The following is a 26020-nucleotide window of genomic DNA, read 5'->3' as shown; positions in this document are numbered from 1 at the left end:
TAAAACCCATAAGGTTTCCATGTGGCATTGAAGCATCTTGAATTATCTTAAATAATCAAAGTTAGCTGAAAGCCTTCACAAAAATTTTCCAACATTTGATACGTCGCAAGAATTTTAATGCCTACACACTCTCATTAGACAGATTTATATCCATATAAAGTTTTTAGCAATAGTAATTTCCCCCATTTTTAAAAGTGCAGATTCTGAAAAAATTCACTAATAGTGCAAAGCAAAAATCTTTTCCCTGCAGAGTTTCTAAGTTGCACAGGCACGTGCTTGCACTACAGGTGAGAGTCCCTTTCACATTAAATATTTTGGGATGAAAAAAGAAGCCTTAAAAAATACCTCAGCCATCAAGTGGTACAGAAATATGAAGCTCCATAATTGCTGGAATGGTTAGGGATGGCCTTAAGCTGTCCCTTTTTCCTTCCTAGGACAATGGTAGGATCTAAGTCACCCCCATCTATCTGCTGTCCCTAAGAGCCTGAATGGAATATCCACAAACTGACTATTCCTAACCACAAAATCCAGGCAGTGATTCTCTACACACCCAAAGAAAACTAAACCAAAGTTATTGTAGAGTTTTATAACTGGTTGATCATTTTTCTAAAGTAATTTAATAAGTTTTTTAACAATGGATGCAAAGGATTCAAGGCAAAGGTGATCTCTTCCAGTATCTTGACTTCAACGGTGTTCTAGGATCCTGAGGGCACAAGCAACTTGTGCCTCCAGCTATTTTTGCTGTTGTGTTTTTTTAATGACACCTCCCCCAACCATTCACTTTGTTCTCTAAACTTGTCTTCCCCTTAGCCCTTTCCACTCAATAAAAGGTTTTAATATCCAAGATGCATGGGCTTGCACTTAACCCTTCTAATGAAAATGAACATGGACTGCAGTGATCAGCAGTCTTGAAGGAAAGAGCGTAAGAACAAGATATAAATGGTATAAGCACTAACTCCACAATACACTCTAGTCTAATTCTCAAATCCTTGAACAACTACAAAGGGTAAAAACCAAACAAGGTGGCTTTACTTTCCATGTTACAACTTGAGTGGAAGTCATGGAAAAGTCACAGCTGAAATGGCTTCTAACAACTTCTCAGCTGTTTGATCCCCAAGCCAAGGAAGAGAGAGCAGGAGTTCTCTCCAACCTCCATGCTCACCAGTCCTTTCTCAGTAAAGCAGGCAGCTGACAGGCAGAGATTAGGAGAAAAAAATACTGCATATAACTGTGGAATACTCACAGCTTTTTACCGGCTAGGCTTGTAGTTCAATGCCTTAGAAAGCCTCGGGCAGCCTAGAGAGGTAGCACGGGCCATCTGGCATTTCAGTAGCTCTGAAAGTGGCAAATGGTAGCTGCAAAGCTGATGCCACCAGCAGAAGCAAAGAGGGAGAAATATAGCCTTCGGTTTGCCTAATTCCTGCAATTAGAAGCTTTCAAACAGAGACAGACTTACAGACGTTCACAGAAGGATTGCAAAGCCAAAGAGGGCAGGTTCCCTCTCGGGTCCTTCTTTTATTTGGAGAAGGGTAAAGGGGCGGACTGGGGGGCGGAGCTGGGGTAACCGGCCAATCAGACACTGCTAAAGAGTTTGAGTTACATTTGGTTTTGCCTGCGCTTGGAACAAAGGTGTTCAGAGCATATGGCAGAGGCAAGTCCTGGCTTGTCTTGGGGAGGGGGAAGGGAAGCTCGGAACAGGCAGTAACATATAACAAATTCTCAGCTGTCCAGCACCTACCTTGCTTGCCAGAACAAAAATCAAAGACACCCTCTGATGGTATTCCATGTTAATATATAAACACAACTCTTAGTCAGCTCAGGCAACACCTAGGAAGTACATATTACTAAATTCAAGTCTAATACCAATCCTAGGGAGTAGCAAGAGAAAGAATTTTGTGCTGTTACCTGTTTTGATTATGGTTGTTGGCTCCCCACCATGCAGACTGGCCCTGCTGATCGAAGGGCCACTGATGTCTGTCCAATAAACCATCTTGTCCACACAGTCATAAGCAACTCCAATAACGACTTTGTCCTGTTGGACAACAAGCAAGTTATAGATCAGCTTAGGATAAACAACAATTATTCATCAGCAGCACTAATTTATGGTTTTAAGTCTCAAGCCTGAAAAAAACAAAATTCTTGAGGAAAGGTGGGAAATGGGGAAGAGAGGCTGAGGAGATCATTGAGTGACAGTCATTGTCAAATATCCTAGAAAAATACTTTTAGTTAAAAGTCCCTTTTAACTAGCAGACATCATTCACCATTATTTCAACGAAGCATTGGAGGTACTAGTACTGAATAGTTTGTCTGACTTCTACGACTTCACCTTACTGTGTTACCCCTTCATGTGCTTTTTTCCTGTCATTCTTTCCCTTTAAGGGGGAATAGTGACTTCTATCAAATCTGACTTGCACTGACATCCAAGTCATGCATTATGGCTGCACTTCCTATGTAGCACCATTTGACTCAAGTTCCAGCAAAGTAAGGTTTTAAAAGAAAAGTTAGCTTAAACAAGTGCTACATAAATCACTCTGGTGGAAAGAATATTCTCAGCAACAAGAAACATTTATATGCAATTTTTCAGGCGGAAAGAAGATAGGACTGGAGTTTGAGTTTAGAGTTCAAACTCCCTCCTCCAGGCAAATCAACAAGATTTTCAGGGTAAAGCAATTGGTGTACATGGATTCCCAAGTTTATCACTGTTGCTGCTTTTGCAACACAACTTCTTAGAAAGGTGTTCCAAACCTGTGAATTAAAACAGATGGACTTATTCATCAGTGTACATTAGTTCTGTAGGTTGCAAAACAATTTAAACACCTCTAGTGTCACTTTGCAAATATACAACACAGACAACACAAAGCTAACACTGTTAGCAGAGACTGAAAGTTTCATTTTAATTGAAAGTTTCAAGGAAAAATTGCACCTTATCTCTTGGAAGTTCTTTCCTGAAGATACTTTTAATTAATTAATTGAAGCTAGGTCAAGTAAATAATGAGACTAGGTGACAAGTATTCAGAATAATGTCTCTTTCAGTCTTATTACACCATTTTTTACACAGCATTTTACTTTTTTTACATTATTGCAGCAGCACTTTACATAAGGGACAAAACCTTGATTTTGCCTTTACATCACAGCAATTTATGGTACTATTTACTGAAGTGAATCTGTGTAATTTAGCCAGTATTTGATTTACTAAATACTCAGTATAATACATATTAAAAAAAAAAAGAGGTCAGCACGCTACTTGATATTGCCATCTATTATAAATACAGTAACACTGGAATGAAAACAGAAACCCTAGGCCTCAGGCAAAACAAATGAATGTGATGAAACTGCCAGTGAAAAGGGCTGGCATGTAACACAGGTGGTGGAAAAGAGAGGTTCTCAGCACCAGGGATTCATTTTCTAGGGAAAAAGATCCTCAAGACGGTAGTAAGAAGCATGGGAAAAAGATCTACCACCCACCGGGCCTACACACGGGGAAGGAAGCAAAAAAAAAAAGAAAGAAAAATATAAGTGTAGCCAAGAAATGCAGACAACTGACTGAAAAAAACCAGGAATAGATTAAGATTTAGGAAAAAACTTTGAGGGACCATGAATGGAAAAAAAGGCCTCTCGGAATACTGCTATTGTAGGTCTCCTAAAATTTTATACCAGAGTCAGAAAGTCAGTAGAAGTGTGAATAGAGACGAGTTTATATTAAGAGCTGCTGGAGGCATGTGAGATTAGATTTTGTGTTGCGAGCTATTGTGAGCCATTCTCTAAAGGGAAATAATTATTTTTTCTACAGGTTAGGTTTAAGATTTTTCACTAGTCAGGTCAGGAATTTCCAGTGACAAATTGATGGCATACTGAAATTTTAATGAAGAGTAAAAATTGAGTTTTCAGCTTAAATTATCAATGTGTGTAGACAAACAGTGGCATTCACTTTTGTCAGGAATCTTCTAAAAAATAAGGACTGAGTATACTAAGTTACTTACTGGGATATGCAAGAGTGCTTTTGCACCGTTTTTCTTCATATTGTTTCCCTCTAGTGGAACATGTTCGATTTTACCACTTTGGGCAAAGAGCAAGTGCGTTCCTGGCGGCACAGGTACCGTATCTGGTCGAACAGAGGGCCCAATAACAACAGGAGGAGCAGCTGTGCTCAGACCTGGTTAACGGAGAAGGAAACAGATGGGGAAAAAATTAGCTAGTACAGCACAACAAGGCTCTTTATTATTTGCAGAGACAATTACAGTCAGACTTCTTAGAAGGAAACAGCCCTATAAGCAGACACTAATAACTATAATCAGATGCAGAAAGCTTCTGAAATTTTCCCCTTGTCTGACAGAGAAGGAGCAACTGACATAATAGGTCTTTTCATGTTTGGCTCTGTAATTGCTCTTTCCTTCAAATGTTTAGAAAAATCTGTCTTATTTTGCAGCTGAAGTGAGGAAGATGTAGGAAGGAACATCCTTCATTTCCTGAGGCAAGTCAGCTATTACAGCTCCCAGAGGGAGAGACTATCTGGGCTTCTCACTGTTTCAAGGCAAGGAAGAAACTAGAAGACATTCTCCTTATTCAGAAGCTTACCACAGCTGTCCAGATGCCCTGGCTGAAGGAAAAGTGTGTGTTGGAGTCACTGAAGGGCGTGAGACATACTGCCACTGGGACAGCAGAAATCTTCACTGCTCCAAGTCAGTGCTGTATCTCAGGGAAGGACTAAGCCCCATATTTGGGAGACAGTGCACTCGGGTAGAGAGATACCCACAAGAAATATCTGCTTCAGCCACTTACATGGTGGTTGAACTCCTGGACCGCTTCTGGTGCCATCAATCTCATTTCCATCCCTATCCACACACCAACAATATCCACTGGTAGAATGGCACTGAGTGGGTAGGTAATTCCCATGCTCATCACACTGGGGAATGAAGTGACCAACTCTCACATCCCTTGGGAAGAAAGCACCTCCACTGCCAAGAGCTACTTCTCGTTCATGCTGGCATTTGGTCTTTTCTACTTCTGGGGAAAAAAACCAAGAGAACAAAACAAACCCCAGTGAATATTTCTGTCTTAGCTAATAACTACAGTCCATTAACAGTTAACATATGCTGACCACCTACACACAAGAATTCTTACCTCTAGTGGAACATGACACTGTTACAAACCTTGAAGGCATATGACTTCAGAACAGCTGCAATGAGTCTGCCCTATGTAAGTGTGATGCATTTGCCTTAAACTTATTTTATCTTTCACTGTCTAGTTTAAAAGAGAACAAACAGGTCCTCTGCATCTTCCTTCATTGAAGGGTCATAAACAGAAGCTGGAAAACACAGTTGTTCTCCTTGAGGCAGATGAACAAGAACATTCTGTCTGACTTTTGAACCTGATGTCTACTCATTGGCAATTATCCATGGGCCTTAAAATGTGACAAATTAGACAGACCCTACAGTGGCTGAAGGTTTTTTTGTAATGCTAAAAAGTCGAGATTCCCTTCAAAGCCACAAGAGAATACCACAACATGAGGCAGAGGCCAAATTTTCTACAGATCTTAGGAAGTGAAGCAGCTCATTGCTATGATGTATATTAGGTTTTTAAAGTTCAGTTATGAAGTTTGAGCACTCATTTGATTCTTGTGTATCTAAGAAAGGAATTGCAGACACAAGTTGTCTACTCCCTGGTGAAGCACAGAGAAACACAACATGCACATTGGCTACACCACATGCATATATACTACTGTAGGAACAGTAATATATATATATTCTTTCCTACAGAGGAAAGAAACTTTTCAGATTATCAGGATATTCAGGGATCTGTCTCTTTATGTTTCAATTTTACAAAATAGTCTGAACTAAAATATACACCTTCTTATTATATTATCTATTTTGCAGTAGAGAAAGTCATCTGGATCAATATATCTTCTAGAAGCCAAACAACATTATGAAATTGAAAGAATACAATAAAAATAATGTATTTCCTTCTCCAGACAAAGAAATCTGGCTTTGTTTTACCATACACTTGAGATCCCTGGGAGAGAAAGCTGTAATTATAGGAGAGTATGTTTTCCCTGTCAATGATTTCCACAGACATTTAGAAATATTTAGCACAAACTGTCTGCTGAAGAGTCTTTAACATTACACTTCCATTTAGTCCTTTCCTTGTTTTTACATTGCCTGGTGGACAGCATTAGTTTTGTGTGGCTCAGACTAGACCAACCCCAGCCAAGCAAAAAGATAATCCCATGCATCTACAGACTGTTGTGGTGTAAATCACACAAAATCAAAAAATAAATAATTTTATTATTATCTAAACTAGTTATGCAAGCAAAAGCTTTGGACAAGTTTCCTGCACCTGGACATAATTAGAGGAATATAAATGACTGGAGAACAGCTCTATGAACAACTGGAATACTTGGCATCAGTTTTAATGTGGGTGGTGGAGAGCCTTGAATCAACCTACAAAATCAGGCCCTGTGGGAAAGCTTCCATTATCTGTGTCAAATTTTGTTTTCATGTATTCAGTGTACTGTGCAGCATGCAGGTAAAAGAAATGTTGATTCCAGGAAACAGATGGTTTTGCCACAGTTTTTTTTGAATTCTAAACTCTCATTGTGTGCACTGCTCACGGGAGAAAGCAGGGGGAACACAGAGTATTGGTAAACTACCCCCGCCCCCCCATTTTTGTCCAGTGGAGAAAAAAATTCATAATTGTATTCCTATCAGCTTTGAGAGACACTATTAACTCCTCGGTACGATATAAAAAACAAAGCTAGAAGCTGATCCTTTTCTTCTTCCCAACTCATAAAATTAGGGTATATACCAAGAGGTTACAATTTTTCAATCAATATTCTATATGAATTATGGAAAAGAGGGTGTATACACTCCCAGATAGGACCCAGTGATTACACATAAAATATATTAGTGTTATCGGTAACTTGAAATAACAGTATCTGTTCTAATTTCAAGACAATATTCACATTAATATCTTCAGATTTTATACAGGAATTCTGATTGTATTTTTGAAGAGAACTTATCTCACAATGATCAAGACCAATCTCACAAATGGTCTGCTTATGCAGTCAGCAACACTAAAGTCAAGAGACTTGTCAAACAAAATTTTCAAAATTAGTATAATTTCTATAAGGCAGAGCATATGATTGGTTCTTTATAAAAACCCATCAATGCTGAAATTTTACCCGCATAAAAGTATTTGCAAATACCCTATTGTCACTCATTTTTAGGAATAATTGTGTATTTTACTACTTCTTTGCTCATGAAAATCCCTTATATTACTGATCACTTTATTAACAGTATCAAGTACAATAAGTAATCTATGTTAAACAGACATTCTGAAAAGAAATAAATCCAGTGTTGCCATGTTCATCTGTGCTGACTCAATCACTTTAACCTGTCTTTCAACATTTTGTTTTGACTCCCTAATATGAATTTAACCAATATTAAAGCTTATAAACCAAACAAGTCACTAAACTAAAGGACAGTTCAACCAAACACTTGGAATCCATTCTCCATTTTTTTCTCCTTATCTCTGAATCATGACCAGGATTACTATGCTTACAGTTTAGAGGCACCTGAAGAACCGTGAGCTGAAACCCAGTACAGTGTTGTAGCCTATGCAACAATGAAGGCACAATAATCCTGGATACAGATGACAGTGGGTTGGGATAAATAGTCTGCTTACACTGCTTATACTGCCATACCTTTTACTCACTGAGGTTAAGAGAAGATGCTCTGATTTTGCAAGTTTTAAATTGCATTAATTAACTCTCTGAAATTAGCCTAGCTATGACAATGAGATTGAAAGATGAGATTGACACAACAAATAAAGCACATTTCTTGCCTTGATGAGCTAACAGCACAATTTAGATGAAAAGGGTAACAAGAAATGGCACATATTTAGGTAGTACAAGGGCTACTTTGTAAGCCAGCATCCAGACACAAACCTAAGAGCCAGTAAATTTCCTTCATTACAGCAGCCTAAATGTGGTTTCTTAGTGATCCTGCCTTCAACATAAATACTGCAATATTTCATCCAGTCAAGACTCTTCAAAGATACAGAACAATTAACATTATGAGAGTCCTCTGATCTCATGATTGGCAAGAAGCAGAAGTCCATTAAATACAACTGGTAGTGCCAAGAGCAAGTAACATCTACCTGCTGTAACAGTGCTGTTACATCTACTACTGCACCTGATTGTAGCAAATGGAAAACAAGCCGTGCCTATTTCAAGTCTCCATATCCAGGGATAACTAGCCCTGATATTCAGGAGGTTCTTACCATTCTTGAAAACCACATTTGAAAGCCAAGGTAAATGATCATGTCAATGATGATAAAAATTATATACACCAGGATTAGTTCATTCTGCCAGAGATGAAACAACCAGTAAAGGCAGGACCTAGGTAATCTTTGGTAGTGAAAGAAAACAGGGGTGACATCAGCCTTTCATTAACAGCAGGATCAAGTCACAGTATTTTTCAGTGTATGCATTTAAACGTTACTGACCAGCACTTGCCATAAAATTAAGTAAAACCCCTCCTCACTGGGTTTTGGTGCAGTTGATGCTTAACTGCTGAAGGTAATACTCTGACCTAATAGCATTGTGTTTTCCTAGGGTGCTCTACTTATGCCCACAGGGCAGCATCATTTTTGAAACTAAGCACTTAATTTGGCAAATGATTAAAAACTGAAAGAAATAATCTGAGTCAGTAGTCAAATGTCATGAAGCAGTGGTATCTTTAGTAAATTCCCATATTACCTTAGTCTTGATTTTAAATTTCCTTATTAAGAAATTTAATTCCGTCATTTGGATTCCAGAGGAAGATACACAACTATAGGTTGCATCATTTGTGGAAGTGAAACAGACCACAAAACATGAGAAGGACAGGATGTAAATGTAAAGTTACACTTCTTCGAATACCCTGTGTAGACAAGCCTCTAAAGATAAGTCTATCTTTGAAACTACAACCCAAAAAAGCTATCAGCAGATCACAGCTCAGTTCTGTAGGGGTTGTGAGAGGATGTAAATAAGAATTCAGCATATACACAGGGAATATACAGGCATTGAGAAGAATATGAGGCTGGGCAGATGATTCAAGAAGTACTGTGTCCAGCTCTGGCAACCACAGTTCAAAAGAACAGTGAAAAATTGAATGAGTGTACAGAAAAATGCTCCTAAGATAGAAGCTGTAGAGCAGAACAGAGATCAAAAGTGCGATGAAGAATTTGTGTCCTGTGGAACAGAGTACAAGTCAGACTAGATACACAGAATGGTGCATCCTGAACTTCAGCGAAATATATGTCCTCCTTCAGAAGAATCAATTCATATTTGATGTGTTTTAAACTTTTTTTTTTTCCCCAGTTGATTCATGAATTACCAGTAGCAATCTGGAATTTAAAAGTCACTGAAATATATTATGGAATTTGTAAAAATGAAAATGGAAGTAGCATGAATATAGAAATATGAGATGAAAACCATACATGTACACGTTTATCACATATGTGAAGAAAGAAACAGAATGGAGAAAAAACCAAACTAAAGCCATATACAAATATTCAAGGTATTTTTAGTCATAGAGGAATGCTCTTGTAGCAACACTGCAGAAAATGATTTATGGACTTCTCTTAAAAATGATGGAAGCCGAGTAAAAGGATGAGAAGCTGAGATATACGGACTTCTCTTCTTCAAAGACTTATACTGACATTTTTAATTTCTGTCCTCAGATGCTGGAGAAAAAAAAATTAAAAACCCAAATGAAAACGCTTCCCTTTTTTCCTTCATTTTCCTTTGTAACTCCTCACTTACAGTTTAGTCCTGGTAAGTGTGTTTCTCATGTGAAACTAGTTGCACACAGATGATCAGAGAATAGCTCTTAAGAGTTCCTAGCTCCAAGAATCTAGGCTTGTTTCTGTTTAGTAAACAGTGTCTGGGGTCTGTAGGGGTAGAAACACTCAGACATCTGGTTTTTTTGAAATGGAAAAATGAAGCGTGAGGAAATAATGAAGTACAGACTTTCTTAATAGCTGGGAGCAGCAGGACATTCCAACATCATTAACTCTTTCATTATCCTGCTGGCCCACTCCTACAGACATTCCCTGTGTGTGACTCAAATCCATTTTTCTTGTGAGTCTACTTGTTCCAAGAGTTGCCTTTGAGATTTAACAGTAGGTTTCACATAATAATAAAGACACCAAACAAGCAAGTAATTTAACACATGGGTTGGAACAGAGAACAGGAAAAAGAACTGAGTATTTGGGTGAATGAAACTTTCCATGCTGTTAACAACCAGGAAAAACTTCAGTTACTACACTGAAGCTTACTAGATCAAAACCTCAGTGGGTAAAAAGGGGAAGAAAGGGTCTCTAATTACAGCTGAATACAATACAGACTCCTCTGCAATCTCCATTCCAAAGCAACTCACTTTACAAATCGGGTGCTAGAGTAAACTAAATTACTTTTGGGAGGTTTCAGAAAGTATAGTGTACTTCTGTCTCCTGGCAATGATTAACTGATGGATCTATCCATTCTAGAGGCACTAAAGCTGTAGCAACAGATGACACCCCAAGGGCAGTTATTGTTCTATTAACTCTAAGAAGGGAGCAGTCGCTAAATTGTAAACATTGCCATTGCTGCAGACTGGCTGAGCAACAGATACTTTGCATTTCAGTCACAATTCAGCAAAAGTGAGACTTCTTATCTATACAGATTGTTTTTCTGCTCAGAACATTTAATGAGCAGAGATAATTGGTACAAGTGTTTCTAAAAGCCTGTCTTTTACTGCTAATACAAAACAGTATTAAAAAAAATCAGTGAGGCATATATGAAGACTAACAAAACCTGGCAGATCTCTACCCACTAAAACAGTAGATACAAAACTCTTAAAAATATCTTAAAAATATTTTGTTACTACTGTTAATATTGTGACACGGAAAAATCCCCGTTCAAGACAAAATTGTGTTGAGTACAGAAAGTGAAGAAGTGTACAGGATAAGTAGGAAATAAAGTTACTACCAAATAATACCGTCTGCTTATCAGTTTAGGAGACACACTAACCACTGCATAAGAAAAGGTGTTAAGAATAACACAAAAAAAACCCCAATTAAGTAAATCATCACATATACTCAGAAGAAATTGTGTCCTTGTAATAAAGCTAATTGGTTGATTTCAAATATCAGTCTACCAAACCACCCGTTTCATCTACAAAGGGTATGTGGAAAACATGAAAGCAATGTTTTTGCCTCTATAATTCTGCCTGAGGAACTGGAAACTTTAAGGTTTGATTTGCTTCAAATTATTCACATCAATTTTCTCCTCTAGGAAAAATAATTCTGTTTTTAGCAGCTGGATAGTTAGCTAAATATTTTGACAGAAGTCATAAACACCAGGTAGTTCTTCATTCTTCTGGCACTAAAATGAAAATACACATGGGTGATCATGCATGAAATGTTAGTTAAAAATTATATTAAAAGACTGACAAAGAGGCAAAAGCTAGGCCTCAGAATTAAACACTTCAAAACCTCCTACAATTTCCCTATGATATAAAAATCTACAAGCACTGGGTGATTTCACATGACATGTTACTGTGCACATGGTGAAGTGCCATGTAAATATGATCTAAAAATAGAAACAACTTTGTGATTTTTTTTCTTTCCTCTGTACAATCCTTTGCCTTTTGGTTTTAAAAACCGAGCATCCAATTGTGGGGGGGAAAAAAAGTTAGAAATTCAGAATTAGGAAATATAGAGGCAAGATAAAAATATTTAAGTTTCAGGTAGTAATATCATGCCACACAGACAAGCACTTTTATGCAAGTATGTCCATTATTAAAAAAACCAAAAACAACCCAACCAAAACCTCCAAACCCTTTCTTTCCTTTTGGCCCTAGAATATTCTTGTTACTCTTGTCTGCACAGTTTAAGTTTCAGTCTGTTGAGAAATGCCCAACAGCAAGAATCCTAGGGGGAAGAAGAATTGGGTTTGAATAGACTGAGAAGGTAGGCTTTATTTCCTGGATGAAAGCATTCACCATTCTACAAAACCTGAGTGCTGACCCATAGGTTTGCCATGCCGTGGAATTAAAGTAAAACAAAAACGCTACTTTGTGCTCCAATGTTCCTTTCTTTCTTTTTTTTTTTTTATTAAGCATATCTTCAAGATGAGTTTTATACTTCAAGCCTCAAAGTACAATAGAGAAACAGAAGTGTGAGGGTAAAGAACTTTCTCCTGAATAGAGAATAACAGGATAAATACAGAAACAAGTAAGTGCCAGCTAGAAACTGTAGTCTTTCTAGACCACAGGCTGTATGTGGCATGTAGGCATCTAGATCACACTGCAGACAACAGCCTCATGACTTGGGTCTCATTTTTCACTTTTCTCCTGTAAGTATTGCATTCATTTGAATTGCCAACAATTCCTGATGTTTTATGGTATGTAATTACCAGGTATGCAAACCAAATCACCCCCACGGTCAAACCTTTACACAAGGCAACTTCAAAAGATATTATCAGCTTGGGACTGAAAACTGCTGAGGATAGAACAACCAAAACGTAAAATGGGACATTGAACAGGGTATCATGAAAATGTGATAGCAGTCAAGATACAAGTTTTGACAAAAGCTTGGTAAAGTCCTAAACTTGAAAGACTCAAGAAGAATAGAGACACCAGTGTGTCAGTAGACACTTTGTTTCAGAAGGGAACCAAATTAAGATATATATCCTCCAAATCCCAAATTATATTTCTGGTCCAACTTTCAAGAACTATAGAATTTTACCTCCTAACACACATCGGAAACCATCCCCACGATAACCTGCCTTACAGTGGCAGCTGAAGGACCCAGGAGTGTTGTAGCAGAAAGCATCTGGATGACAGTGGCCCTGTTGACATTCATCTACATCTGTAAAAGAAAAGATCAATCTCAGGTGACTGATGGACAAATCAGAGTGATGAAATAAAGTACAAACCTGCCGCATTTTCAGGCTCCTATTTTATGGTATCTGATTAGACACACAGACAGCTCTTTGGAAGTATGTCTAGTACAGAAATGCAAAGGAGGAAAAAAAAGGGGCGGGGGGGGGGAAGCATGCCTGTATTTTAGGTTCTGTATTTCAGCATTCTCCTATTCCAAAGGGTAATAGACATTATTAACTCGCACAGTATTTTAGACATATATGTCCATATTTCCCAAAGAAAGTGCTTAACATAGCGAGAGAAGTAGAATTTGGCTAGCCCTGTTTACAACATGTAGTTAGGTAAAGCTGCTCTCCCACTGCACTCAGACTGACATGAAACAGAATGTAAATTTTTTTACGTAGTCTGAGCATTTTGTGTCACCACCTTAGTAATCTAAATCAATACAGTGCAGACAGTTGCAGCAGACAAAGGTCTGCAGCTGCAACTACTGCAATTTGTGCATTTATCTCATCTTGGACCTTCTACAGACCAAATATTAAAGCGTGAATTCAAAAGTGAGGGGAGGAAAAGAGGAATGATTAATTAAAAATCCTGCCTGAGGGATTTAAACTATGAAATTTCCTACTTGAAATGACAACTAAGTCATGACAAGGAGACGGCAAAGACCAGCCCAGCTGTGCAGTGAAGAGTATAAAAGCCCCACAATAAATGTTGCTACCCACCCTCGCAGGCATGCCCATCTCCAGAGAAGCCAGGGAGGCAGGTGCAGATGTAGGCAGACCCTCCGGTGTACACACACTGAGCACGCTGAGGAATGTCACAGTTGTGTGTGCCCGTCTGGCAGTGGTTTACCACATACTCGACAGCTGCAGGTTAAATGTGCAAGAGAGGAGATGAAAATCTGAACTTTCCTTGACAAAGTCTAAGCCTCAGAGTAAGTTCATATGAGAGAACAACATCTGTGAAAGATTACAGAAGAGAAAGGAAACAAGGAACTGAGGGTTTTTTGCTCTGGGGGTTGGGATTTTTTTTTTCCCTGAAATCTCTCCTCTCACTGGTGTTAGATCTTATTAGTGTTTTACAATGAATTGATTGTCCTCAGCACCTCACAGGTGCTTGTTAACATAGAATGGGGCAGAAAGGCTACCATAGTGACAGATCCTAATATCCATACCAGCTTTGTTTATGAAAAGGAGTCCTGAATGAAGAAATGTAAGGCATCTCACAGAGCTACCTCACATGTTAGCTAAGTGGCAAGTTCACTGCACTGGGAATTATTTAGATGACCTGCTACACTAACCTAGCACTCACTGACCCAGGGCTGCTGTCACTTGGCAATAAATAGGAGCTGTGACTCACTCAGTGGGAGATAAACACATTTGTCAACTACTGGAGAGATCTGGAACCAGACCCTGCAGCTTTTCATAACTCTCTCATGCTGACAGCAGTGACTCTGAAGGCACTGCACTACTTTGCACACAAATTGTTTCAGGAAGCTGCTGGAGCTCTGCCTATGCTTACCTGTTATGTCAGAGAACAGGAAAGGAAGCCATGGTACTTGAAATAGGAAGTGGTAAAATACTACGAAAATTTTGGGCCACAAAAATAGGGTGTCCAGTGTGTACATCTAGGAACAGACTTCCAGCTGCTGTAACAGAGGCTGCTGTAACACTGAGGCTCTCTTTACACAGTTTTTATAAGGAGTTGACAGAGGGCCAAGACAAGACTCTACAACCTTCCTTTCATCACAGTACACAGACAGAAACTACCACAGTGTCAGCAGGGAAATAACAAAAATCTTCTATCAGAGCCATATCTGAAAACACTCATTTTTTCTGTTTCTCTGGAGGAAATGACATCATTGTTAGAATCATTAATACTTTTGTTTGATGGAGTAAGTTTTAGATGAAAAAATAATTCATTAAGAACAGCATTATAAATGCGTAAGGTAAGAGTTGGAGCTCAAAGAAAGTCCCCAAGTCCTCCGGTTTCTCATCCAACAAATAGGAGAACAGGATTTATTTACAACCCTCTACTAAAGCTACCCAGTGAATCACACAGCTGGTATGAAAAAAAAAGGCAGTTCCATAAAAGCTGAGTCAGAGCTGTTATCCCTGAGCAACTTGCAAAAGCACAGAGAGTTGCTATTGCCCCTTCTGGGGTTCAAATTGTCTGTAGGTTATAAAACCTTCTACTGTGAAAAGATTACCATGATATTTATTTTCAATCTGTTGGGAAACTAGAGTCTATCTTCCCTCTCTTCAGCCTTAAAAATGCAATTTGGTTTTGGTTGAAGGAAGGGATCAAACTGAAACCCTTCAAGCTGGGCAAGGAATTACTTAGCACTTGCTAAAAGGAGAACATCAGCTTCATGGGAAAGTGGTAGAGTGAAGCTGGTGAGGTCATGGCTGGAGGGAAGAATGTTCTCTTTCAGGTCCAAGTCACAGAAGTGCAGTGTTGGACACAACAGAAGGAACATAAAGCTGCTCTTCCACATCTCACCCTATCCCTTCCAGTGACCTGGGTAGAAGAAGCTGCTTTTTCTGCCTGTTCTGCAACAAAGGGAGACTTAGGGTTCACTGTGACTTAGGGAACAGACATGAATTGTAATTCCTACTGGAGCAGACAAATTTGCCTTGTGATGGAGTGTAATACACAGCATGCAAAGCCACAAATTCAGAGAAAGTAATGCAACTCTGCTGTAAGATGAAGGCTCCTCAGTCTTAGCTGAAGAACAGTCTTGGCTATAATGAGCAACAACCTGGATGCATTAGCTGATCAAAGCATAACTAAGCTTCCACCACAACAACAGTTGTAGTAACAACAGAAGCAAAAAGTCCTCAACTGTTATCGCTTATTTCCAAAAAAAAGAGGAACTTCCAGCCATACTGCAAGTGTATGCCCCCCAGCCATACTGGAAGAGTGTGTATACGTTTTGTTGGTACAGAATTACTGTCAGGTTGCAAAGATAAAAATTCTAACAAAAAAAATCCAATCTCTATCCTATCCTGACAGCCGCAGCTCTAGAAGTAGAGTCATTACTCCTCTTATCTGTTATTTGTCATTATCCCTCTTCTAGCTACCATTTGTGGATTCCTTTTTCCAAAAAGAATTTCTACAACTTGAGTGAAAAACGGGGCAAACAGGAAAAAGATAGTCCTTGTTAGGACAACCGTAGTCTAGCAAATGTAGATTAACTCAGGCTTCCTCCAGAAAAAAGTTTTTAAATTACAGAAAAATAAACTAGTTCAGTGACAATTTCTGAATTTGATATGTAATGGTTCATTTAAAATCAACTAAAGAGCCAAATCGCAAAGATTTTAACATTCAAATGATCTGCAGCTACAATTCCTTTTCATCATGATAAATTATCACTTCAGAATAAGTCTGCAGTGGCCAAGACACACTGTTTTAGAACTGTGCACTATCTTGTCCAAGGGATGAATCTGTAACTAAAATCTCATCTGTTAAGTTGAACTCTAGATTAGACATAAGAAACAAAACACAAACCCTCAAAAAGCCAAAAGCACAGCACTTAGAAAACACAGAAAAAACCAATAATCACAAGCTGCAGCACAAACTCCTGAATTCCACTCACAATAGAAGTCAGCACAGATTGGGAAGCACTGATTTCTGTCTCTGCTAGACACATCAGACCCCAAAGGCTGGTGGGCAATGCTTTTAAGAAACATGAAACTCACCAACACAAGTCCGCCCATCTGCCGAAAACTGGTATCCCTCGACACACTCGCAGCGGTAGGTTCCCGGCTGGTTGTTGCAGTCTGCATTGGTGCCACACAGCCCTGGCTGCTCTGAGCACTCATCAATATCTAGGATATTAAAAGGATTTTGGTTATTACAAAGATGCATTTGATATGCATGCCAGAAAACCAGAAACTGGGGAACTCCTGACTAATAGCAGTCTTCTGCACTTAGGCCACAGCTTGGACAGACCATACCTCCTAAGAGATATTAATAACCTGAAAATAAGTTTTGAGGTAACTGTGCCCTCAGCTAATCCACACCAAAAAGAAGAAAACAAACCAGAGGAAGCTCTATCATGGAATAATAACGGGAAGGCACAAAAAATTGGAGAAGAAAGAGGAGCCAAAAAAATTGCCGCCTTAAGTGATCAGAAGCAATGATAACTACTGGGGGAGCATGAACTCCAGGAAAGGCTTCCCATTTCATTATCCATATACATCTCTAATCCACTGCTGCACAACTCACAGCACTAGAGGACTGGAAGGGACAGTGTGATCCTGTTGTTTTCATTTGCAAGTTGATTAAAGGGTTGGAGTGGAAAAAGAGTTGTGCTTTGGGTTTAAAAAAACCCCAAAACTTGGTTAGGTAATAGGGATGACATATTTCATTAACACCCACTTTCACTGCTTTAAAACAAGTATTAGACCTGTGATTTGATTACAAGGCAAAACCCAAATACACTAAGAATACAGAGCTAGACAGAACGGGGAAATACAAGTCTTCTTGAACAGAAAAGGGTTTTCAAAGCAGATCATGAAAAAGATTATTTCAATGACTTGCACAATGACTCTGTCCGCATGTGCATTTCCTATTTCTCATCTCCCCTGAGAACCTTTAAACTAGTTGACTCATTTTAACCAGAACTTGCATTATAGTAGGTTTCTCACAATTAAGTTCCCACATGTTTTATAAAAAGACAAACTGGGTGGGAAAGATGTTTTGCAAGCTAGGAAAACATACTCTTCCAGACAGTCAAACTTGCTTACTTTGATTATTGAGATACATCAGGTAGCCCAGCAACCCTCTAACCTTAAAACCAGCCTCTCAGGGCAGTTCATTTTGCTGGAATGGCTAATCCTGAAGGTCAATATACCACAAGGAAAATAAGTTCTACATGAGCTTTCGTTTCACAACAAATGGAAGCCTTCTGATACCATAGCAAACGTTTCCATCTCCACGGAAGCCAATCGAACATTCACAGAGGAAACGATTTCCAGTTCCTGGACGGCACACAGCATTGGTGTCACAGTTATGAGTACCAGTGTAGCAAGGATTCCGGTTAATATCTGCAGAACCATCTGGCAAGAGAGACCACATTTAGCCTTGATGACTGTCCAAAAGTAATAGCCCCCAGTTAAGGCCCAGAAGGAGGTTGCTTGTAATGCACATTAAACAAGGAAACATACTTTTGCATCAGGAAGAAAGGGACTTGCAGGTGGATAAGCAGGACACCAATCTTAGATATGTATTTAATAGCACCAGTATTCCTTGTTACTTGTACAAAGGACTACTGAGTTCAAAAAGAACCCCAAAAACCTCTCTGAAGAGCAAGACAGAAAGAAAATTCATCTTCCAGTCACTGACACTAGACTCAAAACATGATTCTTAACAGCTTGGTTTATTCATTTTAATTAGCAGAACTTTATTTTGTAACAAACAAAAGTGAGCACAGTCTGTTTTTATACTCATCTGGTGTGCATTTTCAAATTGTCTCTTTGCTTTCTTTCTGATGTTAGTGCAAGCTTGGATAGCTCATCCAAAAAAACACCTTTCATAAGCAGCCTACAATTCAAAGATAAAATGCCATGTTTCAAGATAAATTATAGAAACTCATCCATAGTAAATCGTATTCCACTCTTTTGCTCTCTTCTCTGACGATGCCAAAAAAAAAATTAATAGAGGAACTACAAATTAGGTAAACACCATACTCCACGCATACAAGTGGGAATAGATTCAAGGTGGTATATTGAGAGTATTTCAAGGAATTAGACAAAAACCCCAGTGAATTTCAAGAACAGAGCATCACTTAAATACTCTTTCTCAAGTAAAAATACAAATTCTCAACAGTTCCATTTCTCTTCTTCACTGGTGGATCTGGACTGCTGCTACCTAATGAAATTAATTAATCTTCTTAACAACCAGCTAGGACAGGCTATAAAAAATGGCTGACTGTTCTTAATTACTCACAAAAGAGAAAAAGCAAAATTTGCAATGGATACATACCACTGATGGGGCCGATGGAATTGCTCATGGCGTATCGCAGGATCTGCTCGTCTCTGTTGTACAGGACAAACACACTGTCCACTGAGAGCTGTTGAGTGGCAGGAGTAGAATAGTGGGAGTCATCATGGATGCACTCATCAAAGGAGATGGTCTGGCGCCACTGATAGGCACCCGTGTACGTGGAAGCAACTCCATCCCTTTCAGGTTCTGTCACTGTGTACTCCCTCGAGGAGGATGAAGTGATCACTGCAACATGACAGCAAACAGGCTGATCAGAGCAGAGATCAAAAGCTCTCTGTCAAATGCTATCTGTAGACTTGGGATGCAGTCTGTGTAGTGCAAATAGGAATGTCAAAGGCAAGATGCTATAAAAATGGATGTATTTCCATGCAAAGGAATAAGCACTTGAGCACACTTACTCTGTTCTCAGGTATCACAGCTTTGAGAAATGAGTAATTTCATTTATTTTGACATGTTTTAAAAATTTAACTTTGTGGGTTTCCAAGTAATGAAAGGAAAATTCAACTCAGCAAACCCAGAGGTTCTTTAGGTGGATTTATATAACACATCTCCAAGATAAGGACAAGAGCCACCTCACCAGCCTAAACTACACCCACTTTTAGTTCATTGTAGGCTATTAGCCTTGGATTTTAACAGAGCCCTGAAGAAGCTGCATGTCTGAGAGCTCCTGTATGCTCCACAACAGTTTTCTATATTGGGAAAAATTGTGAACAAAACTCTTCAAGAAAAATATCTGGGCTTGTGGATCCTCCCACCAACAGAGAGGTCCTCAGAACACCACTATTCTTTGTTTGGATACCAGAACACACCTGTATCACTCCACTTGCAACAGCTGGCAAAATCTGGATTTCTGCTAAGTAGGAATCCATTAGATACGCCATGGGGCAGTAGAATAGCAGCTGTTTGAGTCCTGGTAAATCAAATCGGGCCTGAACGACACCTCCCTCCAGCCTGACTTTACCTCCATGGGAACAGCATTTCTGCCACGTAGGCAACTGTTCTATAGAGCAGATGCTGCCCAAACTCTGAAGTTGTTCAGCACAAAGCAGAAGCTTCCTGCTGCTTCCACTTCCTCCTCCTCCCAGTCCTTAACAACAGGCAAAGCACGAGGGGGTTCATCACTGGCTACCAAACCCAGACATTAGTGAATACAAGGCCATGATGATGCCACTACACCATTTTCAGCTATCTCTAGCAACCAAAAGTGTACCCTTGGAGCAAAGAGCAGTCTCTCCAGTATTCATGTGCACCAAAGGCTGCTTCCTCTGTACTGCTCTTTGGCACCTGGGCTGGCTGGCCAGCAGCAACACTCCAACCTCACTTCTTTTCTTTCTGTTTTGAAACACCCATAATTTCATCCAGGAAGAGGAAAGCAAAATAAGTAAGCAAAACAAGATTGCCCTGTAAATAGTGAATGAAGAATGGTTCTCTCAGGAAACCTAGGATCTGTGATAAAGGAATTGAGAGAGAGGAGAGAGAAGTATTGAAGAGACAATGTAGGAAACTGATAAGGGAATTAAGAGGTTCCTAATTTTCCAGTCAGTTGTTCAAATCCAGCTCAAATAATACTGATAAATGCTTGCAGAGTCATTGTAATGCAGTTTACATGAGACATAGTGGTAAATAATTGGTTTAGTCTGAGACAAGATCAAAGCTCACTTAATGACATTACCACAAAATTATATACACAGTACAGCTCCTACTAAAGGGCTGTGGACCTACAGAAAAAAACGTAGCAACTTGAACACTGCCATCAACAGCATAAAAACAAGGCCAACAAAAAGGGGAATCGAGAGTGTTTTTCAAACATCAGTTCAGAGAAAGTTAAACTTGTATTTTTTCAATGAAAAGATTAGAAATACTTTCATTGTCCCACTCAAAATCCGCCTTCTTTTGAAATCTTTTCCTAAGAGGCAAAAAGCAACTTTCTATAAGTCAAAGGGTCTAAATACACTTGCTAAAAAAGGAATAAAATAATGTTTTTCATATTGTCTTAGTCTCTGCTTTGTGCACTTTCTTATAATTTAATTCTTATGAAACCTTACCAGAACTAGACGTGTGGTAGAGTTCGGTGTATGGCTCTATATGGACTGAGGAACCAGATGGGATCTCAGGTATTCTGCCCTCCATTTCTGTGCTGATAGTAAGGTGACCATGCTCATCAATGCCACTAAATTTCTGCTTTACAACCAGCTTCTCATTGTTGCGGAGAAAAGTTACTTCTGTTTGCCGTGTAAACTCGCCACCTAAAGAAAAAGAATTAGTTAAACACTAAACTAAATAGAGGTTTCTGATTCCTTCTATTCCAAATATTGTTTCTAGTAGATAAAATATAAATCACCATTGTTGGCAAGTTTTGATTTAGTGCAATTGCTAATGTCTTGTGTTTCTAATGAAATAATTTTCAGAGATATACTGATAATATACTTGGATATTGCAAGAAAATTTTTTTAAGCAGCGAACATGATAAATAACAAATAAACCTGAGGGAGCAGGGTTAAATTAAATTTAAAAAGAAGTTCTGGCTAAGCTAATAGTAGTAGGCCTTATCCTACCATTTAAAAGGACAATTTAGAGAAAATTTCCATTAGGAGTACAGGGAGTTAAAAAAGAATTCAAAATCCAGTACATCTGTTTCCAAATCAAAAACAAGTGAAGTGTGTGTTGTAAATTCCAGAACAAACTTCAAACATACCAAATCCAAGAAAATCCCAAACCAAAAAGTAGTCTTCAACTAAATTCATATTACATGTCCATAAAGGATCAAATTTTAAAAAGAAACACATGAACAGAACAGATTGAATCTACAGCTTGACTTCATTTGCACAACCAACCAGATTTGGCCTCAATCTCTTATGAAAAGCTCGGATTGTGAACAGGGGTTTCCCTCAAACAAGCTAACGGAGTCATTTGCATGTCATGCAGCAGCTGTTTCTGTAAAAGGTTTCAGACCCTCGTGAGGTCAGATTCTCATTTCTCTTTTGCTCTGTTGGTACAATCAGGCAATTAACATGTTAGACCTCTTGAAGATGTAGGAAAAGACTTTTTTAACAACTATGTACGCTCTAGTAACAACTCCCCCCCCCAAACAGATCTTTTTAATAATCTCTTTCTTGAACAGAAACTGGCCAAGCCAATCTTCTCTCTAACACACTTAGCTCTTGTACACTGACAGTAAATTAAAAGGTCCATTGCCTGTATATTGTAAACAAGAAAAACGGTGAGAAATTTGATTACAAAAAACCAATTTGCAGCTCAGAATAGATGTGTGCTTTTACCCTATATTGCTTCTAAATATGCATCTATTTTCTATCAAGACAGAGGAAAGCATAGCAATTTTGAACATTATTTTAATTTAGAAGTTACCAGTAATGCTGAATCCATTTTTATATCCTTGCTGTTCCACAGCAAACATCCATCCTATGATACCTCCAATAGAGGCAAGAGGCAGTAGAGAATACCCCACAGTCTCCGGGATTGTGCTGATAGCAGTGTAGGCACGCCCTTGGTTCATCACAACATATGAGTGGAGATCAGTGTTCTCAAATACAACCGGAACAGGGTTATTTCCTACAAAGATTCTTCCTCTGACCTTCCCGTTGACTCTCTGAGGAGAACCTGGCAAATCAATACAATGCATCAGAACAAAATAACAGTTCTCTCATACTCTCCAGGGAACATGTTCAGAGTGTTCACAATGCTCAGTGTTTAAATAAATGGCAAACAAATACTCAGAATTCAACCAAGAAACTGCCATGTGTTCACTTGCTTATGTAGGTGCATGCATGTGTGTTGTCTTATGTGGATGGTTAAATGGCCAAATTTGCCTGAAGAGATGCCCTTTATCCTCATTAAAAGTTCTGTCTGAAAGGATAACTCCATAACACTGTTACAAGTATACCTCACAGTAAGTGGCAGACAGAAACTTCTTTTTAAGATCACACTTCATATCGATACACACTGAATGCAAATTTGCTCATTCCCTATTAGAAGACTAACACCATTAGTCATTAGAATAATTGACCTGTTATTCTAACCTATTACATTTCTTGGCTCTGAACTATTGGCCATGTTGAAGACCGTCAGTGTTACACAGAAGTAGCTATTTTGGATTGCTAGTTTTCTGTATACAATTGCCTACATGGAAGTTTAAATTTGATTATCATCAGATCCTTCTTTCCTTTCTATGGAAAATCCAATTTTATGAACTGAAAACTAAGTATTAGGTTTTGCTTTCCTGGTTTACAAAAGCATAGTCTTGCAGTAAACTATTTGAGTTGTTGAAATGCATCTGTACTCTGAGGCAAATCACTATGAGGATTACAAGTGTATACATAAGAAATTCCTTTATGGATTTTACATGGGAACAAAGTTTAAATGGGTATTTAACAAAAATCTGGCAGATCAGCCCATTAGAAAAGCAGCTTAAGAGTCAGACAAAGAGGAGCCATGCTCTTTGGTTCGACGATCAAAGTTAATTTGTTCATCACTTTGAACTGTCCATTTCTAGAGTGAGGACCATATCAGATTATAACACGTTGGAACTTCATGACTAATTCTAGGAAATACCACTGGATGTTATGCTTTCTTTTAAATGATGTCAGTTACAGAAGAGTTTATTTTTTCTAGAAAGTAACATTGAAATGAATAAAGCATGTAATTAACCACTCAAAAAAATTTGCTTCACTCAAAAAACCACAGCATTTTAAAAAACAGAGCTCACTGATTAAAATACCTTTCACTATATCTTAGTGATAAGTCTTTCAAAAAGTCTTTAGCAGGACTTTTTTGGAGTTGAATGCAGGTCACCTCATTCAAGAATGCTGTACGTAATTGTTGCTTATGTATCTAAATTTCAAACCACTTACCTTCTGCTACACATTGTCTGCCATTTCCTTTGTAACCAGCAATACAACTGCAACAAAATCCGTTGGGATAATCCTTGCAAATAGCATGAACAGAGCACTGGTGACGGTTGTTAGCACAGGTCTGTTGGACATCTGTGTGGTAGCGAAACACTGTGGAAAACAAGACCAGACATTTATACTTCATGTCATTACTGTGGTATTCACATATCCCTGGACTAGTTTAAAAGTGTCTCTGGACTCACTTGATCAGATTTTCATTTTCTCTTCACGGGAAACAAACTATTGCAATTGATATTGGCTAACCTTGCAATATACAACTGTCTACTATTTCACAGAAAATATCAGGGCTTCTGCTGTTTAATTATTTTGTTAGAAAATCGTTTAGTTCTATTGACTTCAGCAGATCTATATTAATACAGATCAGTTGAAATTCTTGTCAAAACTAAACACACAGTAATTTTATCTTGTCCTTGTTTCCAAATCAAAACAAACAGGACACTTTCCAACTTTAGAAACAAAACAATCAGCACAGTACCCAGCACCATGCAGCAACTGATGCACCCTGCAATCCTAATTGTTTTATCCTGTTACTTAATGGAGATAGCAATTCTCACATCTGCTTCAAGAAACAATTAACATCTGGGCAGTCAGTCACACTACTCCGAAATTTCTAGAAATGCTTTATCAGAACTTAGAATTGCTAATTCCACCCTTCTAAGACCTGAGGCCATGAAATCCTAGCCAAAAAAATTTATGACAGCTTCTATTCCCAACCTTTATTAAATCACCTGTATTCAGAAACACATCTGAGAAAGGCCTGTGAGCTTGACTAGGGTAGTTTACTAGACTGACAAGATCTGAATCTGAGGTGACATCCAAGTTAACTACCTCAATGAATAACACAAACTTATAACGTGTCCAGATTTTCAGATATGAAACTAATGAGAAGGAAACATTATTTCTTTTGTAATTCAATTCCTTTCACACGTCTTTTTTGCAGCGTATCCATGTTGGAAGCAGCTGAACTGTACAAAAGACCTTACCTATTCCAGTTTCATCAAATTCTTCCACATCTATGACTTGGGGTGGCTGTGGGGGGAACTGCTGGATCCGAAACTGGCGAGGTGGAGCTTTTGCTGTTGGGAAATTTTGAGGACTGTAAAAAGACTCAGTTGAAGGTGTTCCTGTTACATCTTGGTATGGAGTCAGAAAGTCTTCTGCAGCTAGCCGAGGAACACCGTACGTGACAAGGTGCTGATCCTCTTCAGTGCTGTCCGTACTACTTGTGACATACTGCTGAGTTATTTCAGTGGAGCCGTAGTCGGACATAAAGGGCTTAGAAGTCATCTCCTGGTCCTCTTCATTGGACTCTAGGCTCTCCAAAACATTGCTGATCTTGGCAGGCACAATACTGTCAGATGAGCTACCAATCTCAAACACCCAGACACCCTGCTTCCCAGCATTGCTGCTTCTGTCAAAGAGAAGCACATGCCAAATAAAGCAAGTTGTGTGGTATTTCCAGCCTACACACAATGTTACCCTTCACTGAGAAGCACCAGGACAAAACTGCCTAATTGTCTTATCTACATTACACACTTACCTACAAGTACAGTTTATTCAGCTGTAAAACACCCTTGACAGTTTGGGTAACATTTTTTTTCTCCTCACCCACAGCTCCGTTGAGAATTTCTAGCTTTCTTGTCTCCAAAGCAGTAGGAACAGAGGGAGATTTTAGGGCCACAAAGATCTTGCTACCACTTACTAAAACTTTCTAACTCATTCCCTTTCCTGCTTGTTCACCCTTTCTTTCAAAACCACAAACAAACACACAGAAACAACCTGCCTAGGACAGACTATGAAGAATTGAAGACTAAATGGTGCTGTTTATAGAAGAACTAAATAAAAAGGAGTTCCTACCAGTGACAATGGAACTAAGGACTTTTGTCAAATTACAATAAAGTCCTCAAAGTCCTCAAAAGAGTGGATATTTATCAGTACTCGATCTTGTGATTTCTCGCGCGATGGCTAATGGGATCTTATTAGTTCTCATTGATTCATGCAAAAAATTAAGAAAATCATGGAACTCTGATGTTTTCTTGAGGTGTTTAAACAAAGAAAAAAGCATACTTGTATAGGTTTCTAATGGTGTCTTCATCATCAGCAATGACATTGTAGGATCCTGGTTTTTCCCAAAAGTAGTAGTTTGTAGAGGCTTGACTAAAGCCAACCACAGCA

General features: G+C 38.7%; 1 protein-coding gene across 1 annotated transcript in view; it reads right to left on the bottom strand.

Annotated features, from left to right (window-relative positions):
- The window catches only part of NID1 (nidogen 1), a gene marked incomplete at its 5' end in the record, with an annotated part of 60188 nt that overhangs the window by 9668 nt on the left and 24500 nt on the right, over positions 1 to 26020 (bottom strand). Inside the window, 13 exon segments of the mRNA XM_017745190.1 lie at positions 1906 to 2032; positions 3981 to 4153; positions 4780 to 5004; positions 12769 to 12891; positions 13631 to 13774; positions 16610 to 16738; positions 17828 to 17971; positions 18897 to 19142; positions 20963 to 21163; positions 22284 to 22535; positions 23786 to 23935; positions 24829 to 25256; positions 25913 to 26020. The exon segment at positions 25913 to 26020 is cut by the window's right edge and continues 14 nt beyond it. Coding sequence (XP_017600679.1) covers positions 1906 to 2032; positions 3981 to 4153; positions 4780 to 5004; positions 12769 to 12891; positions 13631 to 13774; positions 16610 to 16738; positions 17828 to 17971; positions 18897 to 19142; positions 20963 to 21163; positions 22284 to 22535; positions 23786 to 23935; positions 24829 to 25256; positions 25913 to 26020 — 2450 coding nt within the window.

The sequence above is a fragment of the Corvus brachyrhynchos genome, unplaced genomic scaffold (genome assembly GCF_000691975.1).
Source record: "Corvus brachyrhynchos isolate BGI_N302 unplaced genomic scaffold, ASM69197v1 scaffold70, whole genome shotgun sequence".
Lineage (NCBI taxonomy): Eukaryota > Metazoa > Chordata > Aves > Passeriformes > Corvidae > Corvus > Corvus brachyrhynchos.
This window is presented reverse-complemented; position numbering and strand designations above follow the sequence as displayed.